Source organism: Durio zibethinus, chromosome 4 (assembly GCF_047325235.1).
Source record: "Durio zibethinus cultivar Kanyao isolate XHJ-2024 chromosome 4, ASM4732523v1, whole genome shotgun sequence".
In the NCBI taxonomy this organism is placed as follows: Eukaryota; Viridiplantae; Streptophyta; class Magnoliopsida; order Malvales; family Malvaceae; genus Durio; species Durio zibethinus.
Genome location: NC_143165.1, coordinates 20,571,455 through 20,594,899, shown reverse-complemented (window position 1 = coordinate 20,594,899; position 23,445 = coordinate 20,571,455). Strand labels below are relative to the sequence as shown.

Sequence of the window (23,445 nt, the reverse complement as noted above, 5' to 3'; positions counted from 1 at the left end):
ATATTTGATTCAAGTTTGTAATAATTTTGTAAAACCTTACTTTATTTTTTTATAAATGAAATGAATAATTTTATTTATTACATGTTTATCTAATTTAATATTTTTTGAAAGAAAGTATTTTCACTTATAATGCTTTCTCTTTTGCTAAAAAAAATATTGTGTGAAAAAATAGTGGATCTTTTCTTAGTCTTCTGTTGCTAATAACCTTTATCGATGGATTTTTTTGACTTAATGCAATTTAGTAAATATAAAAATACTTTTAGCAATGAAATTATATAAATTACCAATGAAAAATTTTGTAGTTAAACGTATTTTTTTATAAAAATTATTTTTGTTGCTAAAAATTACCGTTTTAATAACGAAAGTTTCCTTTTTTGATAAAATGCTTTTAAAGACTTCAAATTTTTCTATGGACTTTTTACAACGTTTTGTCCTTAATGGTTTTTAGTGATGGAAATAAAACTTTTAGCAAAGATATTTTACATTGCTAAAAGTCTGTGTAAAAACATTTGTGCTTCCATGATTTTGCATTTAGATCTAGTGGTGTATCATAAAGTTAACCATAATGATCAATCCAAAGAGGTGAAAATTTTAAAGCTATTAAAATTTTTTATAGAATCAAGCAACATTAGATACTTCTTGTAAATCAAAATCACTCAGCAACTTTGAAGAAATTGAGGAAAATTTGATCATCTTATCACTCTTTAAATTACAAAATCTTCAAATTCTGTTCTATAAATAAATTAATTTTATGTTTGATCTATCACTTTTTCAGAAGAATAATAGTGATCAAATAACTATGGCCTATGTTGGAATAGTTCAATCAAAAGATCAAATTATTTCAATTTTAATTTATTTTAGTAAGATTCGCTAATAATTTAAGCAACGTGAAAAAATATGGGTAAAGATGAGTGTTGGTTTCAAGGGTGTTTTTAAGGGAGGTGAAATATTATATGCATCTACAATCTTCAGATAATTAATTAAGATTATTTTAATATTTTATCTTATGATATTTTTTTTTATTTTATCTATTGTTTAAGATTATCTTAGGATATTTATTTATCATTTATGATTATTTGTGAAGTGATAAAAATTATCTTTTTTATTTTAGTAGCTTATAACTATTGTTAAACAAGGTGAATTAAATAAAATACCAAAGGTTAAGTTTATTTTAAAAGGTTTTTTTTTTGCTTTCGTACTTATTAATTTGGTACATAACATTTTGATCTTAAAATAGGTTGAGATGTCATATCAATGACTTGCCAAGTTAGAAAGCTTGATCAATAAAATCAATGAATGACATGCTTCCAAATTTTGCGTTTAGATCTAGTGGTATCTCATAAAGTTTATCATAATGATTTGTTCGAAAAGGTGAAAATTTTAAAGATGTCAAAGATTTTTTGCTGAATTAAGTAACACTGGATACTCTTTCTAAAACAGAATCATCCAACAACTTCGAGGATATGAAGGAAAATTTAACCATTTTACCACCCTTTCGAGTACAAGATCATCAAATTCTATTTGACAAAGAAGTTGAATTTGTGTTTGACCAATCACACGTTCAGAAGATTAACATTGATCAAATAGCTATGACTTATGGTGGAATGATTCAATCAAACAGTCAATTAATTTCAACTTTAATTTATTTCAACAAGATTTGTCAACAATTGAAGTATATGCATCTACAATCCTAGGATATTTAATTAGGATTATCTTAATATTTTATCTTAGAATTTATATTATTATTTTATCTATTATTTTGGATTATCTTAGGATATTTATTTATTATTTAGGATTATTTTTAAATGATAATAATTGTCTATGCTTATTATTATCACTTGAAACTTGACTTGCTTATGTAAGATCAATTCATAACTAGTATTAGGCAAGTTGAATTAAATAAAATGACAAAGGTTGAGTTTCCTTTGAAAACTCTTTTTAACTTAATTACTTATTAATTTGGTACACAACAAATTGGGTCTAGACAAAACTTGAGAGTAACTTTAATTATATTATATATAAAAAAAATCATGTGTAATATGATTTTGATATTTTTAAATTCAAATTTTTGTTAAAGATTCCAATCATGAGTTTTTGTTTTGTTGGTTATATGTCTCTTGTTTTCAAACATATTGTCACTTGATCTTATTTTGAGTATGGTATATCTTCTAATTTTATTGTTTTCAAGAAAATCTATAAATAGGAAGGAGCTAAATTTCTCTTCATTGTAATAAAATATTAAGAAGGTATTTGGTTTATAAATTTTTAGATTCTGAAAGAGAAACTGATATCTTTCAATGTATGATTTTTGGATTTTGTTGACCTTAGAAAATGTATGATTTTTATGTTTGATTAGAGGAATGTAAAATTACCTAATAAAAGTTTTTACTATATGATACTTGATGATTCATGAATAACATGTGACATTCATAACAAGTGACATGTTAAAAAAAAGTGACATTTATAACATGTGACAAGTGAATAACATGATATCTTTATTGAAATTAAAGAATTCCAAAAAAATTTTTTTTTTCATATTTTCAACAAAGGTTGTGTTTTTTATTTTAAAAACATCATTTTTGTTAAATTTTAAAAAAATAAAATTTTTTATTATTTTTAACAAAAATCTCATTTTTTATCTTAGAAATGTCACATTTGTTGAATTCTGAAAATATTTTTTTTTCATATTTTCAATAAAGGCAACGTTTTTTATCTAAGAAATATCGTTTTTATTGAATTATAAAATTTTTTTTACCTAATATATTTTTAACAAAAAGCGTAGTTTTAATATTAAAAACATAGTCATTATTGAAACCGTGAAAAGCAAAATATAAAATTACTATTTTCTAAGGTAAAAAATGTTATCTATGTAATATGAAAATGTGATTAAGTGAGGGAAAATAGAAAAAAAATTTCACTTTCTCTCTGAAACTAATAAAACTCAAGGAAATGTGAGTTTTTTTATTCTCCCCTACTTTTTTCCTTTTTGACACTATTGAAAATGTAAGATTCTTGATGCATAGAAAGTTTTCTAATCAAATTAAGAAATCAGATAAAGAAAGCTTGATTTCGTGAACTAAACGCCTTTTAAGGATAAACTTTATATTTTACCTTTTTTCTACTTGTTAAATCTAGTTTTAAAATTGTGCAATGTATGGGATTATAATTATATGTAAATAAATTCATTAAAAATATAAAATTTAAATTTATTAAGAATGCAAAATTTATATAGTTTTTTTTTTTTTAATTCAGATTTGGTAAATTATGCGAAGTTTGTGTATAATATGCATGTAATATATTATGCTTTTTCTTAAGACATAATTTTGTTAAAACTTCTAGCTCTTGAACCTATTATATGTTTCACCAAGTAAGCTTTTGAATATGATACGTATTTTGTCATGATATCTTTGAACTTATTATGTGTTACACCACATCAGCTTTGAAATTGCTATGTGTTTTGTCGTGTCACTTTTGAACTTGCCATGTATTTTGTCCTAGCATCTTTGAAACCGTTATGTATTACTCCACGTTAGCTTTTGAACTTGTTGCGTGTTTTGCTATGACATCTCTGAACTTGCTATGTATTACGCCACATCAACTCCTGAACCTGCTACTTGTTACGTCACATAAGCTTTTGAACCTACCATGTTTTTATCATGACATCCTGCTTCTTTTTATGCTAGTTAGTCTCAAACTTGCTATATGTTACGCCACATTAGTTTTAAACTTGTCCCGTATTACACCATGTTAGTATTTTCAACCACTTGATTTCATTTTTTACTTTTATTTTTGCTAGTTCTGCTTAAAAAATAAAAATAACTATAATTTGTATGCTAAGGCATGAAAAGTTTTTTGAAATGGTGGAAACTTAAACACATTTTTTTTTTTTTGGTTATTCTCAAGACTCAGTTAATGAACTTAAGCTAGCATCTATAATACCACATTGAGTTTGAGTTAAGGTGTTAATGTAGTATTTTGTGATATTATGTAATTATATAGTCAAACGTAATATTAAAAATTATGATATTTAATTAAAATAATACTTAGGATTACGATATCATATGAGATTTTTTTCCATAATTAGTAAGAGTCCTTTTTATATAAATATGACGTTTTTGTATAGTATTTTCTAAAGCTATTAAATACAAATATTTTCTCCTCTAACTATGCATATTTTCCCTCATTTGAAAACAAATGACATTAATTTGTTTTTTATTTTATACAAATAATTTAGTAAATTATCCTACGTAAACATATTTTTGTATTATAAATATTAAGATATCCTACAAATAATGACCTAATGTCCTAATGACACTAAATAAAAAAATTACTTATACTACCCCTTAAAAACATTAATGTCTTAAGTACATATATAAACTATAGGTAAATTACAAAAAAAAAAAAAAAAAACTTATGATTTGAGCCAAAATAAATCCATTCCTTAAAGTTTAAAATTTGACACTTAGTTATTTTCTACTTGTTTCTGTTAGCACCTTTAATAATAAAATAACTAAAATACCTTTTTCATTAAATAATAATAATAAATACAAATAAAAAATTTAAAATTGCAAAATTATTTTTTGAAAGAAAATGCAAAATTTTAAACATTTTCTTTAAAAATTTATTTCTAGAAAAAAATAAAATCTAAAAGTTTGTTCTTGTTATGGATTGGATTTTACCTTTGAATCTTTAAAATGAAAGATCTAAAATTATATTTGGTAAGAAGGAAAAAAATTAGAGATAATGGAAAAATGGTTGAGAAAGAAAAAACGAAGGAAAGTTATTTTTCCTTTATTGTATTTGGTATGAATGATAATAAATAGAGATAAAGAAAGATGATTGGTGTAAAGTTATAAATAAATTTGTTTTTTTAAGTTGAATGAGTGTTTGATTTGGATGGAAAGAAAAAGCTAAATTCGTCAATTTTTCTTCCCTCTTTCTATTTTCTCTTCTCAAACAAAAAGAAGTGAAAGAAAAGTAGTTTTTCCTTCCTTTTTTCCTCTTACCAAACACAATGTAAGAGTGTAGTGTTATTAGAAAAAAGAAACTAGGTTTGGTTCCAATTGTGAAAAGAAATCTTCATTTGTGATGGTGTAAAGAAAGAAAGATAGATGTAGCAACTGAATCAGGGAACAAATCTTCTCATTTTCATTAGAATATTATTTTTTTCAATTGATTTAATAAAGAGCTTAAAATAAATAAAAAAAGAAAATCATATTTCAATCTTCAACAAGATAGACAAATCAAAGTAATTTCCTCAAAATGACCTTTCATAACAACAAAACTTAAGACCCAAGTCACATTGAAACCTTAACAACCAATCTGACTCAGTCTTATTGTGAAAAACAAGGCAATCCCAATCTTAAGACCCATAACAACTAAACTTAAGACCCAAGTCACATTGAAACCTTAACAACCAATCTAACTTAGTTCTATTTTGAAAAACAAGGCAATTTCCTCAAAATGACCTTCCATAACAACCAAACTTAAGACCCAAGTCGCATTGAAACCTAAAAACCAATCTGACTCAATCCTATTTTGAAAAATAAGGTAATCCCAATCTTGCTACAAAATTTTGACTTTTTTTTTATAAGTTTTCAATAAAAATACTTTAATGGTTTTTTCCTTCAATAATCATTTGACATTTGCAAATGAGAAAAAATGGACAAAAAATGAGATAATATGAAAGGAATAAATTAATTTAAAAAATGAAATAGAGATGAAAATAATCACCATTATTTGAAACTTAGGAACCATGCCAGAACATGGCAAGTAAATGACCATGAATGTAGAAAGAAGATGAGAGAAATGATTGCAAAGAAGAGAGAAACGTTTTGTAATTTTTTTAAAAAGAAAATTTGGAAGCTAAAGAAGAAATAAAAAGAAAACGAGAAAAAATAAAATGAAAAAAAAAGCTGCATGACAAGTTGAGATCAATAATAAGTAATGGTGTTAAGTAAAACTATAATGGAGAAAAACTTAGGGTTTAAACATTAGGGGTAGATTTGTTTTGACCCAAACCACAATGTGTTTTGACCCAAACCATAATGTCTTTTTATGTAATTTACCCATGCACTATTTCAAAAAAAATTAATATATTAAAATAATATGAAGTTATAAAGTGTTTTATTTCATGAAAAATACTATAAATATTTAATACCATTTTTAAATTACTATAATTATTTTAGAGTTAAATACTCATTTGACCTATGTAGTATGTCATTTTTGTCTATACGATATATAAAGAATTAGTTTTACAATTACATATTTAAGCTTTAATTTTGTAAGCAAATTATCCAAAAAACTATGGGAGAGCAAAAATCGGTTCAAACCAATTTAACAGACTAAAACAGATCGAATTTATTTAATTCAATTTGTTAAATTGATTTCAATTTTATTCAATTTTTTCAATTAAATTGATTAAATTAGTCGATTTTTGATTTGAGGTTATGTTTTTGTTTTAGACGCATCTTGAGGGGATTAGTAGCAGAGTAGCAGATTAGTAGTAAAACAATCAATTGGCCATATCCCTTTCCCTCATTCCCTATCTCTTTCTTTTCTTTCTTTTATTTTAAAAATTTTTCATTTTCTTTATTGTGAATTTTTAAGAATTATTTTCAAACTTTATTTTTTTCAAAAAGAGTTTTAGATATTTTAAGTTGTTTAATTAATATTTAATTTTTTTAATTTTGAATTTTTAAAAATACATATGTTTTGAATTTTTATATATTTTAAATTTAGAATATTTCAATATTTTTTATTTCCTTTTTTAATTTTGATTTTTTTAATTTTTATAAAAAATTTCCATTTTTTTGAATTTCTTTCTTATTTTTGGAATTTCAAAAAAAATTTTCTTTGTCTTTTACAAAATGGTTTTCTCTTTTATATATTTATATTAGGCATATAAACAGTTATAAATTAAATTTCACATGAGTTAAGCTTGAGGTGTATTGGTCAAATAAATATAACAAGAATTACTCCATATTTGTGAATTAATTTTAGGTTGGATGTTCATTATTAAAATTAACATGATATCAGAGACGGATAGTTCTTAACTCTCTTATTGTCTCATTTAAAATTTCGTTCTCTTAAAAATGGCAAATTTCTATAACTTGACTTTGATTCATCTATGAACTATTTAGTGTAGGGAGGGCTCGTATTCATATACTCTCTTCATCCCATATTCTTTGTTCATCAATTTTTTGGTCCCAAAATTATGTATTTTTTCTTTTTTGAGTATCTAAAACATTAAAAATCATGAAAATTAAATTTTATAAAAAATTTAAAATTTAATATTAAATACATGAAAATCAAATATTTTTTTAAACTCTATGAAAGTTAATAACACAAATAATTTGGAACGGAAGGAATATTTTATTTTTAAAAGATGGCTTGTACAAAAGGTTTAACGTCTTTCTTTCATAATCATTCCAATGCATAGAAACAAATGTGTTGATTGGAGGGATGCTTTAGCTTGGTGTGTTTATGTTTGGTTGCTGGTATGTTTGGAAATAGTGATATAAATGCATTTTTTAGGAAGGTTTTTCTTGGGCTAGTGGTGGCATTAGTATTGTTGTGGCTGGGGCTGGGGAAAATTTTTCATTTTAGGGAACTCCGAAGTATTGTTTCTTTTAAGCTGGCGTCTCTAATTGATTGGAAACTTTTTCCACTTGCTTTTATTAAAATTAATGTAGATGATTTTGCATCATCTAATCTATAAGAGTTGGCTATAGGAGGCATTGCAAAAAATTTTAATGGATCCTAGATATTTGGCTTCTCTAGGAAAATTGCACAAGGGTTCGATCAGAGTTTTGTCTGTTCTTTATTGGCAGTGAAAAAGGTTAACGGCATTGTGGGGGAAACATCCATTATATCATGTTATATTAATTAGTACCATCATTTGCTTCATAGAGATTGAGATTGCAGAGTTGAGCATATTTTTAAGGAGTCTAATTTCTATACTGATTATATGTTTAGTTGAGCCTTTAATGGAAATGATAATCATTATGTGCTAGCTAATCCTCCTTAGGAGTTAGTGGGAAGATATGTTGAAGTAGCAAGTCCTAAAGCCATGCGATCGTAAGTGGTTTTCGACATTTTTACCAAAAAAAAAAAAAAAACAACAACAATAACAACGTGAATATAGGTCTTCATAGTCAAACGATGTATCATTTTGTGTTCTTTTATTTTTGTCTTCTCTTTTTCATTTTTCATCCATAAATCCTTATTGTTTTAAATTTCACATGGTATCATAGAACGGGCAACACCTCTTGTTAAATTGGTTTCTATGTAATAGGTTTGTTATCTTTAAGTAAGAAATGCATACCGAATTATACATCATCCTCTCATGTGAAATTCATATAATGTGATAGATCTCTTTTATATCTACATATGGAGGAGGGAGTATTAAAGTAATGATAAAAGTAGTAAATCCAATATCAACTAAGTTTAGGGTATCTTCAACATATAAATATAGCAAAAACTGTTTCACCTATTACCAATAAATTTTAGATTTGATTGTTATCGAAAAAATTAATTAACACTATTAATGGAGGATTAGTGTGCTTAATGGCCATACTAAAAAACAAACAAATATGAAAAAAAGAAGTCTATAATTCTATCATAGGACAGACGTCCAACTACAAATAATATTACCAATAATTAACTTGATAGTTTTTGAATCAAAGTTATAGAGCATGTAGTTATATATGCCTTTTTTTGTGACGATAATGAGTAAACTTTTTATTAGTGACTATCAATACGTTAAAATTTAATAATAAAATATTAAAATTTTAATTTTAATAATTAAAATTTAATATTTGACAATTTTAAGTATAAAAAAATAAAACCCAATTTTCAAAAAATTTCCCGAATTAGTTGCTATTCAATTAAGCGGCAAAGTATGTTGACGGGGTGGCAATTGACAAATTTATCGTTTTATTCATTCTTTTAGGTTTAAAATTTTTTTTTAAAAATGTATGTTATGGCCCATATATATATATATATATAGTTACGGGCCACAATAACTGTCGATATCCATATTATCATATTTCTAGGCCTAGTCCAAAACTAGATTGTACATATTTGGATGAAATTATATAACTTAAAACAAATTTGTTTTTTATTTTTATTTTTATTTTTTTTATAAAGAATTTACGGACATTTTGTAAAACGAAAACAATCGTTTTTTGGTTTTTGATTGATGAATACAGGCACATTTAATGAAGAGTTAGAAATGGAAATGGAATTTCTCAAATTGTCCAAATTCAGGCTTCAGCTTGGAGCTCTCGTCACTGAATCTCGCGATCTTAGAGTAACAAATTTTTTTTTCCTGTTTTCAATTGTCATTGCAGTTCTCTCTCTATCTCCCTCATTAATTTGCTCTAGTAACATTGTTTAATAGGAGAGAAACCGTTCCGCAACCGAACAAATCCATCTCTTAATCCAGGTTATTCCATTTTACAATTTCTTGATTTTTTTTGAAAATTTTTCTTTGCCTGGAAAATGGATACCTGGTGTTTGGACGCAGAAGCAAAAGCAAGCCGAGGAGGAATACAGCAGAAGGTTAAAAGAATTGCAAGCGGAATTAGCTTCATGTAACGAATCACAGCAAAAACTTGAAAGAAAGGCTTGTGAATTTCGCTTCGCTCCTTCTTCTACGTTCTCGTGAAAATGCTTGTTAATTAGAGGTTGATGTAACTGCTGTTGTTGCAGGTGAGTTACCTTCAAAACGACAACGCTTTGCTTGAAAACAAGCGAAAGGACTTACAAGGAACCATCCAGAGCCTACTTCAGTCCAGGGATAGTTTTATAAATGCATACCAGGTACTGTATTGCATTTCTTATACGCTACACAAATTCAAATGGACACATTATTTTATTTATTTGTATTTCATTTAATGATATGCAAAAAGAAAAAAATTATCATGCAATGTAAAAACTTATGTATTAAATGCAAAATTATGTATATATTATGAAAACCAAATGACAATATAAAAAAGAATCTGGTGAAAGCTGAAAAGTAAAAATAATCCTCGTAAGTATTGAAAAAAAAACAAATTCAAGAGCCCTTAAAGATTGATTAAATAGTGTGAAAAAGTTAAATTAGGGAATTTGAGAAAATTAAGAGAGGCCAAGTGAAAATAAATAAGAAAATGAAAGAAACTTCTAGGGGTAAACTCCACATTTAGAAAAGCGAGGGGAGCCATGACCCCCTTCACCCCTTTGGCTCCGTCATTGAGCAAATTGATGACAAAGCAAATCAAATAAGTCGATGAATTGATACTCTATAATGCCTTATTTGTTTCTTTATAGCTCATTTCAGAATTCTGCTTATTGTGTTTGTTTCTGCATAATGTTTGAGCAATTGCTTTGCTTAGATGGTAGTTGTGTTCTGAAGTTTTAATCATGTCAAGAAAATGTGTTCAACTTATATATTAGTCATTGGCCTAATGTTTATGTGCAGGAATCTAATTGTGAAATGAAAAGGTCAATTGAAGCTAGAGATAGAAAACTCGCTGTCCTATCTGAGAAAATAAACTCTCATTTATCACTATTTGATTCAATAGAAAAGGAGGCTTTCTCTGTCAAGCAGGTTGTGGATAATGTGGAAAGAATTGTGAGTGAAAAAGAGGAAGTAGGCATGTGACTGTTTGTCTATTTCCTTTTTCATGTCTACCCTCATCTTGCACATGTGACAGGCTCAATCATTTGATGTGATGTTGCAGTATTTGTATTCCTCTAACACTGTTTGGTGTATTCAGTTGCTGGATTAAGGAGGAAAATGGATCAGGTCTCTGCATTTGAAAAAGCATTTGTTGGTAAATTCAAGTTCTTATTTACCTTATTTATTCAGCTCATTATGTAGTCTTTAGAATATGAAAATCTTTTAGTCTTTAGAATATGAAAATCTTTGTTGCTTTAACGCTTCATGTTTTCCGAAGTACTGTGTCAAGCACATATCTAACACTTCTAAGTTTGCATGGGTGTGAGCGTATGTAGGAAAAATTTCAAAAAATAATGTCTCTGTATTGGAGTCTGACACTCACACCCGAGTCCAAGCAACATGGATAACAATATGTTATGCTCAGTCTTCCTTGACTTGGACACCTATATTATGTCATGAATTGATCTCCATTATCTTTGTTTCTCACTTGCAAGGAAATGGGGAGGAGGTTGCATTATATATAAATTCCTTAGACATCAATGATTTGGGTACTCTAGTAACTCTCAAATTATATTTATTCACAATCTAATTGTTTCTGATACAACACAAAAGCGAAATTTTGCAATGAACAAAAATCATTACCTTCTTTATTGTCCACTAGAACTGGATTTACTTTTGAGTTTTGCAGAGAGGATCCATGACCTAGAAAATAGACTGAAAAATGATGAGTATGAGTTTCAAAGAAAGAATAAAATAATTTTGGAGCTAGAATCACAGTTTGAAGCAGCAAAAAGCAGTGACTGCAGCCAAGCTCAAATTGAAGAGATATCCAAACAAGTATTGAAGATAAATGCAACATTCTTTTGTTTCAGACGAATTAATTTGCAATTTCAACTAAAGAAATTTCTCATCATTGTGTTTCCTTAGTCAACAACACCTTCAGAAAACCATATTGTCAAAGGATACGGTCATACAGAATCTAGTATCTGAGAAAGAGGTATCCGTTCCAAACTGTTGGCTGTTCATTACATTCTTCTCCCTGTAATTTTGTTCCAAACTTCTCCAGATGTTTTAATAATCAGGCATTGCATTTTGAGGTGAGAAGCTTAGCAAATATATTACAGAGGATTCAGAATGCTATTGCAAATATGAACGAAGAGGTAAGAAGACTTAATTTGGCTTTTAGCATATCATTCTCAAAATTCAAACAAGGAATGGACCTTATCCTTAAGTCTTAAAAAAACCGTCTAAGAAGCTTTCTAACATTATAGCTAGTCCTTTAAAATTTAGAGAAATACTTTAGTGATGAAATGTATTAGATTTGTCTGAGGACATTTGCCTTTGTGATAACCTTATGCCATGGGAAGAAGGAGCATTATATGCCTTTATGGTTGCTCGTAAACTTCTCTTCGTAGTTAATATCAAACTGACCATTTTAAACTTGTAACTTTTAACACTTGGGTTTGAGATTCTTCGTGTAAACTAATAAATTGGACAGTTTAATCAGCAACTTGACCAATTTGGTCCTCTTTACTCATCTGGTAGCTTTTTCCTTCAAGGCTGCTGGGTGGAGTACTGTTTTCTCCTTCAAATAAGGAAAAAAAAAAAAAGAGAAAAGATTAAACTTTCAAATATCTTGATCTGTCAACCATTTGCTTTTGTTGTCTAAGATGTTATTGATTTATATGACAGGAAAGGAGGGCCGTCTCCTCAATGCTGGAAAGTCAAGAAGAGTGCAAAATGATTACACCAAAGGAAGATAAACGGTAAAATGAATATATATGTAGTGAATATCTTTCCTGACATTGAGCATATTTCTCCAAATTTGAATATATTATCATGTGATTATAGAAGCTAAATTTATTATAGCAAAGAAATGTGTATCAACCGGATTGTCAGGTTATTCTGATGAGTGATCAAACTGTTCAATGAACTTTGACATGCACATTACATGTGATAAGACTCTTGACAGGTTCAGAAATTCTTTACGTGTCTACACTCTACAATCTGCATGCAAGCATGTGCTCGTATATGCATGCTATTTTCATGCTTCCCATGGGTTTTTGAGTTTAAACTGTTTGGGTTCAAGATAGACCATAAAAACACAAATGGCATCTCTGTTGAAGTAGGGGAAAAATGATATTAGCAATGAATTTTCTTTTATTTGTTGCCTTTTTCTTAGTTATTTTGTATTGTTATTGGCCCACCAGGATTCAGGATACAATTAGACACAGTGCTGAACAATCTCCAAATAAGACTTGCAGCATGGATGCTGCAGCGAATAGAGGTATTGAGGTTTGTTTTCACTTCTGTAGGGCTTTTTAATAAACGAACTGATCATATTGTGAGACACTTCATCCCTCTTGTATCCATGGAGAGTTGATTTTTTGAAAGAGAATTGAACATATGTGAAGATAACATAAGCTTGCTGGTTGCAGGGTAGGGAAACCGGTTACTGCATGTGATGTTAAACAAGCTTTCTTTGTTTAATTACATTATTATTTTACAGGGTTTTAATTGCAGTCTGGTTGTTTCAATTAAATGTAATGCAGTAACCTTTGGAATCTATTTTTTAGTTCTCATCTGTAGCAAAAACCATTGTCATTGTTAATCTATCTGGGAATGAGAAAAATTTGCTACCCCATATCTCCGTCACTTAGTTCATTTGAATCTGGTATACACATTACCTATTTTTTTTATGTTAATGAGAAAAGGGCATTTGTGCTTGTACTCTTTTTTCTCTTTCAAATTTCAATTGAGGTCAAGCATGATTTCCTTAATTGTTGAAGCAACCCTTTTCTTTCTTGGACCTGTAATTCAGCTTCACAGCTATCTCAGGGGTATAATTCAATTGGCAACCAGTTGCAAGCAAACAATGCTTTCGACTCTTGTGTTTCAGAGGCAAGTTATTTATTCTCATTAACAAAAATAAACACTCGGAATATTGGCAGTTTTTAAAGAAAGAAAAATGATTCTTTTCGCAATGGTATGTTCAGCCTGCCTGTTCTCCAGTGTCAGCTTGCTCCGACCCACAACCACCTGCTAATGTTTTGAGCATCTCTGTAAAGGAAAGAATGGTATGTGAATGTGGTAAAAGTTTCTTAGGGCCTAAGTAGTTGTTTGATTAAAGGAATTTTCCTTTTGTTATTTTAATGTATATGATTGGTTCCTTACGGAACTTCGTTCCTTAGAATCTCTTAAGAGTTGAAAATTTCCATAACCTCATGCTCGTGCATTTGTTTTCTTTTATATGTATAGGACAACTATGCATTATCAGTACAGCAACTTGATTCAGAGTGCTCAACCACCCAGGCAGAAACATCCAGAGATCCAGTTTAAAATCTAGTTTAGCATCATTTGTCATTTTTGGATGGTAGCTGATTTGAACGTTATTATAATGCCTATGTTTTTTTTTTTTTTTTTTGAATTCATTCAGAAACAGAAGCATGATCATATACGGAACGCACCATGATTGTTGCAGGCCTGACTCGAATTATGTGCAGTCACTTGTTTTTTTGGGACGCGTTTATATGTTGAAGTTTGAATTCTGATGATATTTCTTCCCACATTTGCAAGTGTACATAATATGCTGAGTTATCACCTTAAGATTTAGACCATGATTGTAAATATTTTTTTTCCCCGCTTTTGTGAATGGCATGATTTCAAGGCTGTGGAGATGTAAATTGCCGAGGACAATAATGAAATACAGCCCATTTGGATTGTTGGATATATTTTGGGTAGGTATGACGGGGGAGGGAAACAATTTAAAGTTTAGATGAGTTGATTTATGTAATTATTTTTAAAAATTATATTATTTATCTAATTATTTTTAAAATTTATATTTAACAGTTTTAAATTTAAATCTTAATATCTTCAAATTATAATATAACTCTTTAACTCCATTGGGTTTCTTGCATCTGGATGCCTAATGAAAATATGATTTACTCCATTTGGAAAATAATTGTAATCCAAATGCAACTTATGAACAGAAATGAGAGCTGCTGGGTAGCTATTGTAAATCAGGAGAATCCCAAAATTTGTGTTTGAGTATTAACTCTTTGTTCTTTGTTTTTATAAAGCAAATTCTTTCCATGTTTTAATATCAAATTAATTCCTTGTTTGGTCCTTTCGGTCTTTCCAAAAGCCGATTGAATTTATGAAACAAAAAAAGGACAAGATTTTCTTTTATCGGCAGTATGGAAATGCTGGTCATCTGGCATGCGCCAAATTCAACCTGAAAAGCATAATTGTTGACCACCTCCCAAGTCCCCATTCACCACATTAAATGGTCCTTCATGGCAAGAAATGTGCCTTCAATTGCATCCATATGTGCGTTCAATTGCATCTATATTCTATCATTCACGAAATAGATGGCATTTCTGCTAGATGGAATGGAGGTTAGATTTAAAAGGTTGAATGAGAGATCCATTGTTTGCAAATTTTGGAGGGCAGAAATTTCATCAGGCAATGGTCCTTGAATGAAATTATGAGATAAGAGAGTTGACCATTTGACTTTTCTTTGAGCCCAGATAACTTGTTGTCAAAGCATCTAGATTACCCGAAATTGGAGGAATTGCTCCCTCAAGCTTGCTAGAAAAATCCTTTGGAATTGGAGGAAGGCCAGATATACGAAATTGGTTGGTATTCTTCCACCTGGGCGCTTGTTTTGCAGCCGTAGGCATTTGACTAAAATTTGACTGAAATAGTATCTCTCTTATGGATGTCAGATTGTTTACTGAAGCTGGAATTTCCCCGCTCAAAATTATCTGAAAGATCAAGCCCTTTCAAAAGCTGCAACTCACCAATACTTTCTGGTATATCACCAGTCTCGGAATTGCTATGAAGATCCAAATGCATGAGATTTGTCAAGTTCGTTAATGAATCAGGAATGCCACCGGTAAATCTAAGGTTTTTAAGACTAACAACTTCCATGTTCCTAGATCATTGGTGGTCCTGATGTTGTACTTTAAAAACTTTAACCGGAAACGAAACTTTGTGGGTGCAGTTAGTGAAGGGGAGAAGTGGAAGATGGATAAGCGAGTGGAAAAATGAAAAGAAAATGAATTTTAAATATGCCAAAAAAAATGAGAGGAGAAAAGATAGGAAGGATTTTTTTTTTAATATTTATTAATAAAAATAAATCACTTCGTATTGAAAAAAAAAAGAAAGAAAGAAAATAGAATAGGTGTGGGAATGTATTGTATATTTATAAAACTGTTCATTATATTTAGTTTTCTCTTCATCTTAATTTACAGACTATTAGAATGATAAAATCATACAATTTTCATTTTCTTTCCTTTCATTTTCAACTCTATCAAACAATGAACTAAAGGAAAATTACATTTTTTTTTTATAATTTTTTCATCTATCCAACTAAGCGCATCAATGAAAAGAAAAACAAAAAATAGCTAAAGGATAAAAAATACTCTTAAATTATAATTAATAATTAACTAAGTCTTCAATATTTTATTATAATCAATCAAACTTTTTATCTCTTATTTTGACTCAACTGAATCCTTAAATGAATAAAATCTAATCATGTGACAAAATTTAATCAATCTCTAAACTATAATCAATTGAACCCTTAAATAGTTTTTTTTATTGAATGATTATTTTAAAATCTATAGTGATTTACACATGATGATTAGATCACTATATTTTGTAAGCATTTAATAATCTTATGAGATAGTGATTTTGAATCATTAGAGTGATCAAATCATTGCTTTTGAGAGTGATATTTTTCCCATACAAAAAGGTGATAAACTTTAATTATCAAAGTAAAGTGATTAATAAAATTAATAAAAGTTAATTTTATACATTTAATATATGAATTAAATATTCGTTGCATCTTAAAATTATAATTATTTTATATTATAATTATTTTATATTTTTAAATTAATATTCATTGTAATAAGTTTAAAAATAATTTGTGCATTTTTTTAATATTTTAAATATAATATAATATAATATAATATTTGTCTTTTATTATGAATTTAATAGATTGGTTTTATTTTTTACATAATTTATATTATAAAAATAATTTTACCTACCAATAAATATATTTATTAATTTAATAATTTAATAATATTTTATTATAAAATAACTATTACTAATATTTTATAAATTATTATCTTTAAACAACATTAAAATTGTTAATTTGTGTAACTATTATAATATGTATGATTATTTTTATACTTTTAAACAAAATAAAATTTGATTTTTAATAATACCCAAAATAGTAGTCTTTAATTCTTAAGAATTAATGATTGTTAATTAAATAAAATGATTTTAAATTACAAGTGTTAAAATCACTTTGGTAACAAGATTACCATAGTGATTACATTATCATAATAATCTTACAAAAGATACTAAAAATATTTTAAAGAGATCTTCTTAAAGAGGGAGAGAGAAAATAGAAAATAGAAAAGAAAAAGAAAAAAAATTTTTTATTTAATTTTTACATATATTAATTGTTATGTCATGTAACAAACTTTTATATATTTTATTGATATCATATGAAATTTTATTTTAATTGATAAAAAAAATAATAGTATTAATTTTTATCCAAATAAAAAACTTAATTAGATATTAATAAATGTTGAAGAAATTGATTGAGTGTAATAAAAAATAACTTGAATAATTTTTTAATTATAATTCAAGAACTTTTTATACCTTTAACCAAAAAAATATATTTTCATCTTTTTACTTTTCATTTTTCTCAGGATCTCTTACCCTTTTATTTTTCTACACGCCGTACCAATAAACCATAAAGGTTTCTATACTTGTTTATGCACTCCATAGAAACACAGCTGGTTACATTTTATAAAGCAATTAAGCAGTTGAATATCATGTCAGAATTACAGGATCTTACACCCCTTCTTCTGCACTTCATTTCACGACAGAATTTAAACAAGATCGATGCGTAATTCATGTCCATAATACGTTGGCTACATATTGATTTATGTAACGTGACAAGCTGGTTTTCTTTAATTTTTCTGTTTATCTCAAGGGAAAGAAACAGACTGCTATTCTTCAAAAGGGAATTGTAGAGAGCAGGAAACTATAAGAGTACACTGACAGAAACGAGCAAAAGAACAACATTCAGTCTCAAACTCGAAGTTTGTGAACAGTGGCACATCCACATTTAAAAGTATGGTGTTTATGACATCTTAACAATTGTAAAACAAAAAATTTAAAAGAAAAATTTTTCTTAGACACTCTAAAATTTTCTTTGAACATATTTTTCATCCACAGAATTGGTAGTAAATTTATGGACAGTTTTATATATATATATATATATATATATATATTATAAGTGAATACTCCGACAAAAATTTTGAATTTGCCACTGTTGTTGAAGTTTGTTCTTTGTAGAAGGTATCAATAACTAATATTAATTACAATATCAAAGCTACTCCTTCCCAGGTTTATATAAGCATGAAGGCAATGGTAAAAGAAAAAGAATATAATGAGGTTTACAAATTTCTCTTTAACGTGCTTGATCATTTTGGTTCTTTAGACTTATCAGTAGAACTTGTGGGACCATAAACTCCCTGTTCTATTATTAGGCTCTTAACAATTTATAAGCAAAGGAATTAGATAAATTTTCATGAGATTTTACAAATTTCCCTGTAATTTGCAGAACCTCTTAATCATTTTCCATCTGGAAGACTAATTGCTGGAACCTTTGGGATCAGAAGCTCCTGTTCCATCAGGCCTGTTAACAATTTATGAAACAGATTCCGTGGAAAATGCAGACATATATTCTTGAAAGTTGAACTAAGGATTTTTATGGCAGTGTGGATAAATGACCAATGGCAGCTTGGTTGCTTTGTGATAATGCGTAGAGCAAATATTAATGGCGAAACTCTAGTTACTTCCATGGGATACGACTGAAGATATAGATTTTGCAGATACAGATGCTGTAGGGCTTGTTACATCTCTATCCATATTCCCAAAGTTGGCTTTACCGGTCAACATCTTTATTGCTATTTGAGCAACTTCAGCAAACCAGTCATCCTCTGGCAAGACACTGCAGAAACGAAGGTTATCACTTATCAGCTTACAGGCTGAAGATGTTAATAATAAAAAGACTTTGAAACAAAAAGTAGTTGACTTTGATCTCACAAATAGAATTGCTGATAAATGAAAATGCTCCCATGAGGGATCCTCGTCTATCATTCATTTGATCATATTTGTTGATTTTTAAAAATCTTTTGCTGACTATATGTACCTGAATGGATCAATTCCAGTTGCAGTAACTGCATCAATGGCTCTCTCAATTATGTTTTTGATAACTTGTTGCAGATTTCGAGACAGATACCGGCCTTGCGAAGAAAAAATCATAACAAACTCCATATCCAGATAAAACTGCATCAAAATGTTCTATCATTAAAATAAAAGGAAGCATTAATGCGTTATAATTAGTTTTTTTTCCCATGTGAGAATACCTGTTGAAGACCAAGGGGACCCAAAGGCGTAGGCCCCTGCTCTATCTCTTCCCAAAAGCTTTGATCATCAGAAAGCCAAAGGATCACAGTCTCAGTGAGTCTCATTAATAGAATAGTAGCAAACCTTTCCCTACCTACAAACATATCAGTTGCAATACTTGCCATCTGTGTCAACTTTTCAAACAGTTCCTGAAAGCAGATAAACTTATTGAGGAGAAAAGATGGAGTTTTGTAACGATGCATCAAATACGAAACTTTGTTGCTGTAATGAACATCAAACCAAGATCATGAACAGAACCTGTTAACAAAGTTATCAGACCCAAAATAAAGGTGGTAATATATATGATTATTGTATATACATCAGTGATGGATTTTGATAACTCCATGCATAAACACGGTTTCCTTGAGTCGATTTAATGACAAATAAGGAAATTACTGTTGAATTATGAAGTTATAACAAACTTGTTTGAACAGAGATCAGATAAGTAAATGAACTCACCTGTGAAGTTTTCATGATATTCCATTGTTATATTGTCATATCTGAAATTCTGTTATACCTTAGAAATGATTTATATTTATATTGAACAAGGCACAAAAGGTAAAAAACAGTATAGTTATGTGCACCATGATTATGTTTGTATACATATAGTTCCATTCAACATGCTTGAATGCACGACATAGGATATCTTCTTTTCAGGTTGCCATGTATTATACTGCATGCTTATGTCAGGAAAGCAGGATATCACAATAAAAGAATTTGCAAATTTATTACCTGGAAAATTGGAGATGGAAACCATTCAGGTTCCTCGGTGTTACCATCCAAACTTGTGTATATCCCTGCATTGAGACGGATGTCACCATCATCTGTGAAGATGAGATCAAGGGCATTTTGTCTACAAAAGCTATCTCGCAAGCGATCGACTGAGCGTTGTAGTTTCCTCTTCCATTCCCTTTGTTCTGGAAGACGGTTTTGCCTATCCGATGCTCTTTTAGGGGTGGCATCCACTCTGTTAGACTGGGTCAATGGCAAAAGCTTCAATGCTGCACGGGGAAGTAGTTCATCTGCTAGCAATGATGCATTGGCGAGTAAAGCCATTTGTTGGGATTCATTCTCGGCCATTCTAACAATTTTACTGCCAGAACCTTCTAAATTTTCTTCAGTTTCCATTGACCCAGGCAATGCATTTATCAACAGATTAACATACGAGCTGAATACTTGTAAAACACCTTCTAAAGCTGGACCATCCAACTGAAGACTCTCAAGGGGGCCGACATCCTCCAGAAATCCCTGAAACCGAACATAATGCACAATTAGGTACACTAAAGATTCTAAAACTTGCAACAAAAGAATTAAAAAAAAAACATTTAATGATGTTTTTGTCCCATAAGATTAATTAGCTTTAATACTCTCCACTTCCAGATAAACCTAACAATTCATGTATTCATGTTGTGTTTTACATGAAAATTACATGTCACAATTTGCGTTTCACAAAAAAATATGAAATACATTTTTTAATTTTTATAAAACTGCTATAAAGTTTTTAACAAAATTTCAAATTGTGTCATCTTCATTTTTTTTTTTTTTTTTATCAATTTCGTATCATATTTTGAACTGTGAAGTCTACTTCCACACTGAACTGATAAAACTAGGTGCACTAAGACAAGCCAAGATAAATAAGTTTTTCTGTATCCGACAGGTCTTACAGAAGCTACGGTTGATTTTGGGAAAGAAGTAAAAAAGGAAGAAAAAATAATTACCTGAACCATAGAATTGAATCTGTGAGCACTGCTTGAAAGCTTTGGCTGTGGTATACTTGCATTACCAAGAGATGAAGTAGAAGAGAATGGACGTGCACCAACTGGTGCATAAGCAAGCACCCAATCATCAGCAGCAGCTAGTGCGGCACTGCTTTGTTCAATTCTTTTTAAATTGGCATTGAATGCCAGTTCGACACTGGGCCTAAAAAGCCTCATTAACACAGGAGAAAGGGCCAATCCACGATCTTCTAACAAAGAGCAATGCCCAAGGCATATCTGAATACATTCAGTGGCAACTCTTAGACCCCCTGCAGCAGCTGATGAAGCTAGAACATGTCTCTTTAAGAGAAATGCAAAAGCCTCAGTTTGCTTCACAGCCCAAGTTACAAGTTCAGATGAGTATGCAGGCTCCTCACCAAAAACTGCTAAGGAATCACTAGCAGCTTGTGCAATGGTTGAAAGTACAAGCTGTGAAAGAGCTGAAGTAAATGCTCCTCCATAAGAAGTGCTTGAAGGGCGAAGACTTTGCATACCACGCTGCAGTGTCTGCTGGTGAGAATTGAGCAGCAATGTATGGGCACGAGGACCATCCCCAAGCTTTTTAATGGCTAAAACAGCCGAACGGAGTTCAGCACCATGTGTGAAAGGTTGGCAAGTAGTCTCTGCAAGCTGATCAACTAGTTTTTGTCTCAGTACACTGAGGGCATTCTTCAATCGTAGAAGTACATCTGGACTTAAGGTATGCTTAATTTTAGCTTCTTCCGCTATTTGTTCCCCTTCATCCAACTCGGCCATAGCTTCTTCCACTCTCTTTTCTGCTAATAGAACTTCAAGGTTTTCCAAAAATTCTATAAACCACTTATCAGTTTTGTTAAGTTTTGCATTTTCAACATCATATATGTTCTCCTCTTCTGAATCTTCAGGACTGGTAGACAAGGAATCAAAGATGATACCTTCAGCTAAACCATGAACTAAAGCTGCCTGAGTAGATAGAAGATTCCTCATAGAAAGGAGCTCCCCCTCAAGAACTGAAATCTCCTTGGATGTGCTTCAAATGCAAAAAATGTAAAAACTTTTAGATACAAATTAAGTTACAGAATCACACTCTATCACGCGAGTAGTTCTTAAGCTTCTGCTACTCATTTTCATACAAACAGCAGCCCCCTAATCCAATCTTAAGTTTGGCACGTACTGACCGAGAACTGAGACTTCAAGCTGCCAGGAAAGTCAATGTGCCACCTATTTTTGTACCACATCCTACTAAGACAACAGAAAACAGAAACTAACTTTGTGTACTCGTATAACATGTCAGCATCCAATATCACAAATATGATGAACTACCATTATTTTGGTTCTTTTTCTATCATTCAAAATTCTGAGGCATCTTTCATTAAAATTTAGAGAAATTCCTAGTAACCATAAATGGTAATTATAAAATGAAATGGATGAAAATCTTGCACAATAACATGTTGACAACTTAGAAATATAGAAACACAACAAGCATTTAAAAGCTATGCCGCTTGACTCTTCATTTTCTTTAAAGTATCTATCATATCTGGTAGACATGGTATGGAGGTCCAACCCTCCAAAAATATAAAAGAATCTTAGAAAACAATTAACATATTCGTATTAGACACGTAAACGTATCTAACACTCATCCTGGAGTAGCAGAGTTTACAAGTATGAAAGGTAAAAGCCCACTAGCTCAAGACCTCAAATACTTTGGAAAGACTCGTTATACATAGCTGAAAGTAGCAAAGCATTACCGTATAAAGGCAGTGTAATTAGCATAAACACTTTTACGCATTTCCTCTGCAGACGCCTTCCTTAAGTCCAACAAGTATGAACACGCATGCTTTATCTCCTGTGATCAAAACAATGCACCAAATTGAATATCACCATTACCGATATTCTGGAATGTGACCGTCTTGTTAGCAGCAAACTTGAAACTTTAATTTCGTCTCTTTTTCTTTTGCCAGTTTTGCATATATAGTCGGAAGGAACCCCATGTGATTGCATAAATCATTATGACATATAGTTAGAGTTTCTATATATGATCATTTCATACTATATCTAATTATGTGAATTGGAGAATAATAAGAATAGTTGAAGCCTGAAGGGAAGGGAAATTAAGAGAGGAGACCTTCTCGGTCATGGCATGGCATTTGGAGAGGAGATAGGCATCGGGGTCGAACTGGGAAGATTTGAAAATCTTCAAGCGGTCCTTGAGAGTGAGCTGACCCTCCATCTCTGCTGAGTCACCTATGCTCATTTTTGTGTCACCAGAATGGAAATCTTACCAGGGAAAAACCAAAGACAAATAACCTTGGTGATCAGAAAAAGGAAAGAAAGAAAGAAAGAGTCTTAGATGAGAAGGAAGGAGCTTAAATTGGGAGGCAGAGACAGGCATGTTTCGCTCTTTCACATTAGGAACGTAGGACTCGCTTGGTTTGTTTCAGATTTATTCTAGCCGTTAGCTAATGAAGAGACCATCTTTAAGTTTTTTATTTTTTATTTTTAAAAAGTCACAGAAAAATGTTGTAAGTCTTAAAATTTAAAATTTAAATTGTT

The 23,445-nt window shown here is 29.9% G+C and overlaps 2 protein-coding genes across 3 annotated transcripts; one reads left to right on the top strand and one right to left on the bottom strand.

Moving 5' to 3' along the window:
• Nucleotides 1-9,137: 9,137 nt before the first annotated feature.
• Nucleotides 9,138-14,395, top strand: LOC111288455 (uncharacterized). Of its 2 annotated transcripts, XM_089759836.1 has the most exons (15): nt 9,138-9,313; nt 9,404-9,448; nt 9,530-9,628; nt 9,715-9,825; nt 10,466-10,640; nt 10,764-10,820; nt 11,355-11,491; nt 11,604-11,663; nt 11,749-11,826; nt 12,359-12,432; nt 12,877-12,953; nt 13,488-13,567; nt 13,663-13,743; nt 13,925-13,999; nt 14,103-14,395. In XM_089759836.1, the coding sequence occupies exons 1-15, from the start codon at nt 9,203-9,205 to the stop codon at nt 14,136-14,138; spliced, it is 1,296 nt and encodes a 431-aa protein (XP_089615962.1). In that variant the 5' UTR covers nt 9,138-9,202; the 3' UTR covers nt 14,139-14,395. The 2 variants fall into 2 exon arrangements, with proteins under 2 accessions (XP_089615962.1, XP_089615961.1); XM_089759835.1 differs by having other exon boundaries at nt 9,404-9,628.
• Nucleotides 14,396-18,175: 3,780 nt separating this feature from the next.
• On the bottom strand, nt 18,176-23,146 carry LOC111287681 (Vps51/Vps67 family (components of vesicular transport) protein). Its single transcript, XM_022878351.2, has 7 exons — nt 23,018-23,146; nt 22,641-22,738; nt 20,875-21,922; nt 19,889-20,404; nt 19,117-19,305; nt 18,900-19,036; nt 18,176-18,698 (listed from the first exon to the last, which is right to left on the bottom strand). The coding sequence occupies exons 1-7, from the start codon at nt 23,144-23,146 to the stop codon at nt 18,536-18,538; spliced, it is 2,280 nt and encodes a 759-aa protein (XP_022734086.1). The 3' UTR covers nt 18,176-18,535.
• Between the last annotated feature and the right edge of the window lie 299 nt (nt 23,147-23,445).

Coding starts and splice junctions, on each gene's coding strand:
- LOC111288455 (XM_089759835.1), top strand. CDS start 9,203: ATGAATACAGGCACATTTAATGAAGAGTTAGAAATGGAAATGGAATTT. Junction 11,492..11,603: donor GCCAAGCTCAAATTGAAGAG/ATATCCAAACAA, acceptor AGTCAACAACAC/CTTCAGAAAACCATATTGTC. Junction 11,827..12,358: donor TTGCAAATATGAACGAAGAG/GTAAGAAGACTT, acceptor TTTATATGACAG/GAAAGGAGGGCCGTCTCCTC.
- LOC111287681 (XM_022878351.2), bottom strand. CDS start 23,146: ATGAGCATAGGTGACTCAGCAGAGATGGAGGGTCAGCTCACTCTCAAG. Junction 21,923..22,640: donor AATTACACTGCCTTTATACG/GTAATGCTTTGC, acceptor TTGCATTTGAAG/CACATCCAAGGAGATTTCAG. Junction 18,699..18,899: donor ACTGGAATTGATCCATTCAG/GTACATATAGTC, acceptor TCGTTTCTGCAG/TGTCTTGCCAGAGGATGACT.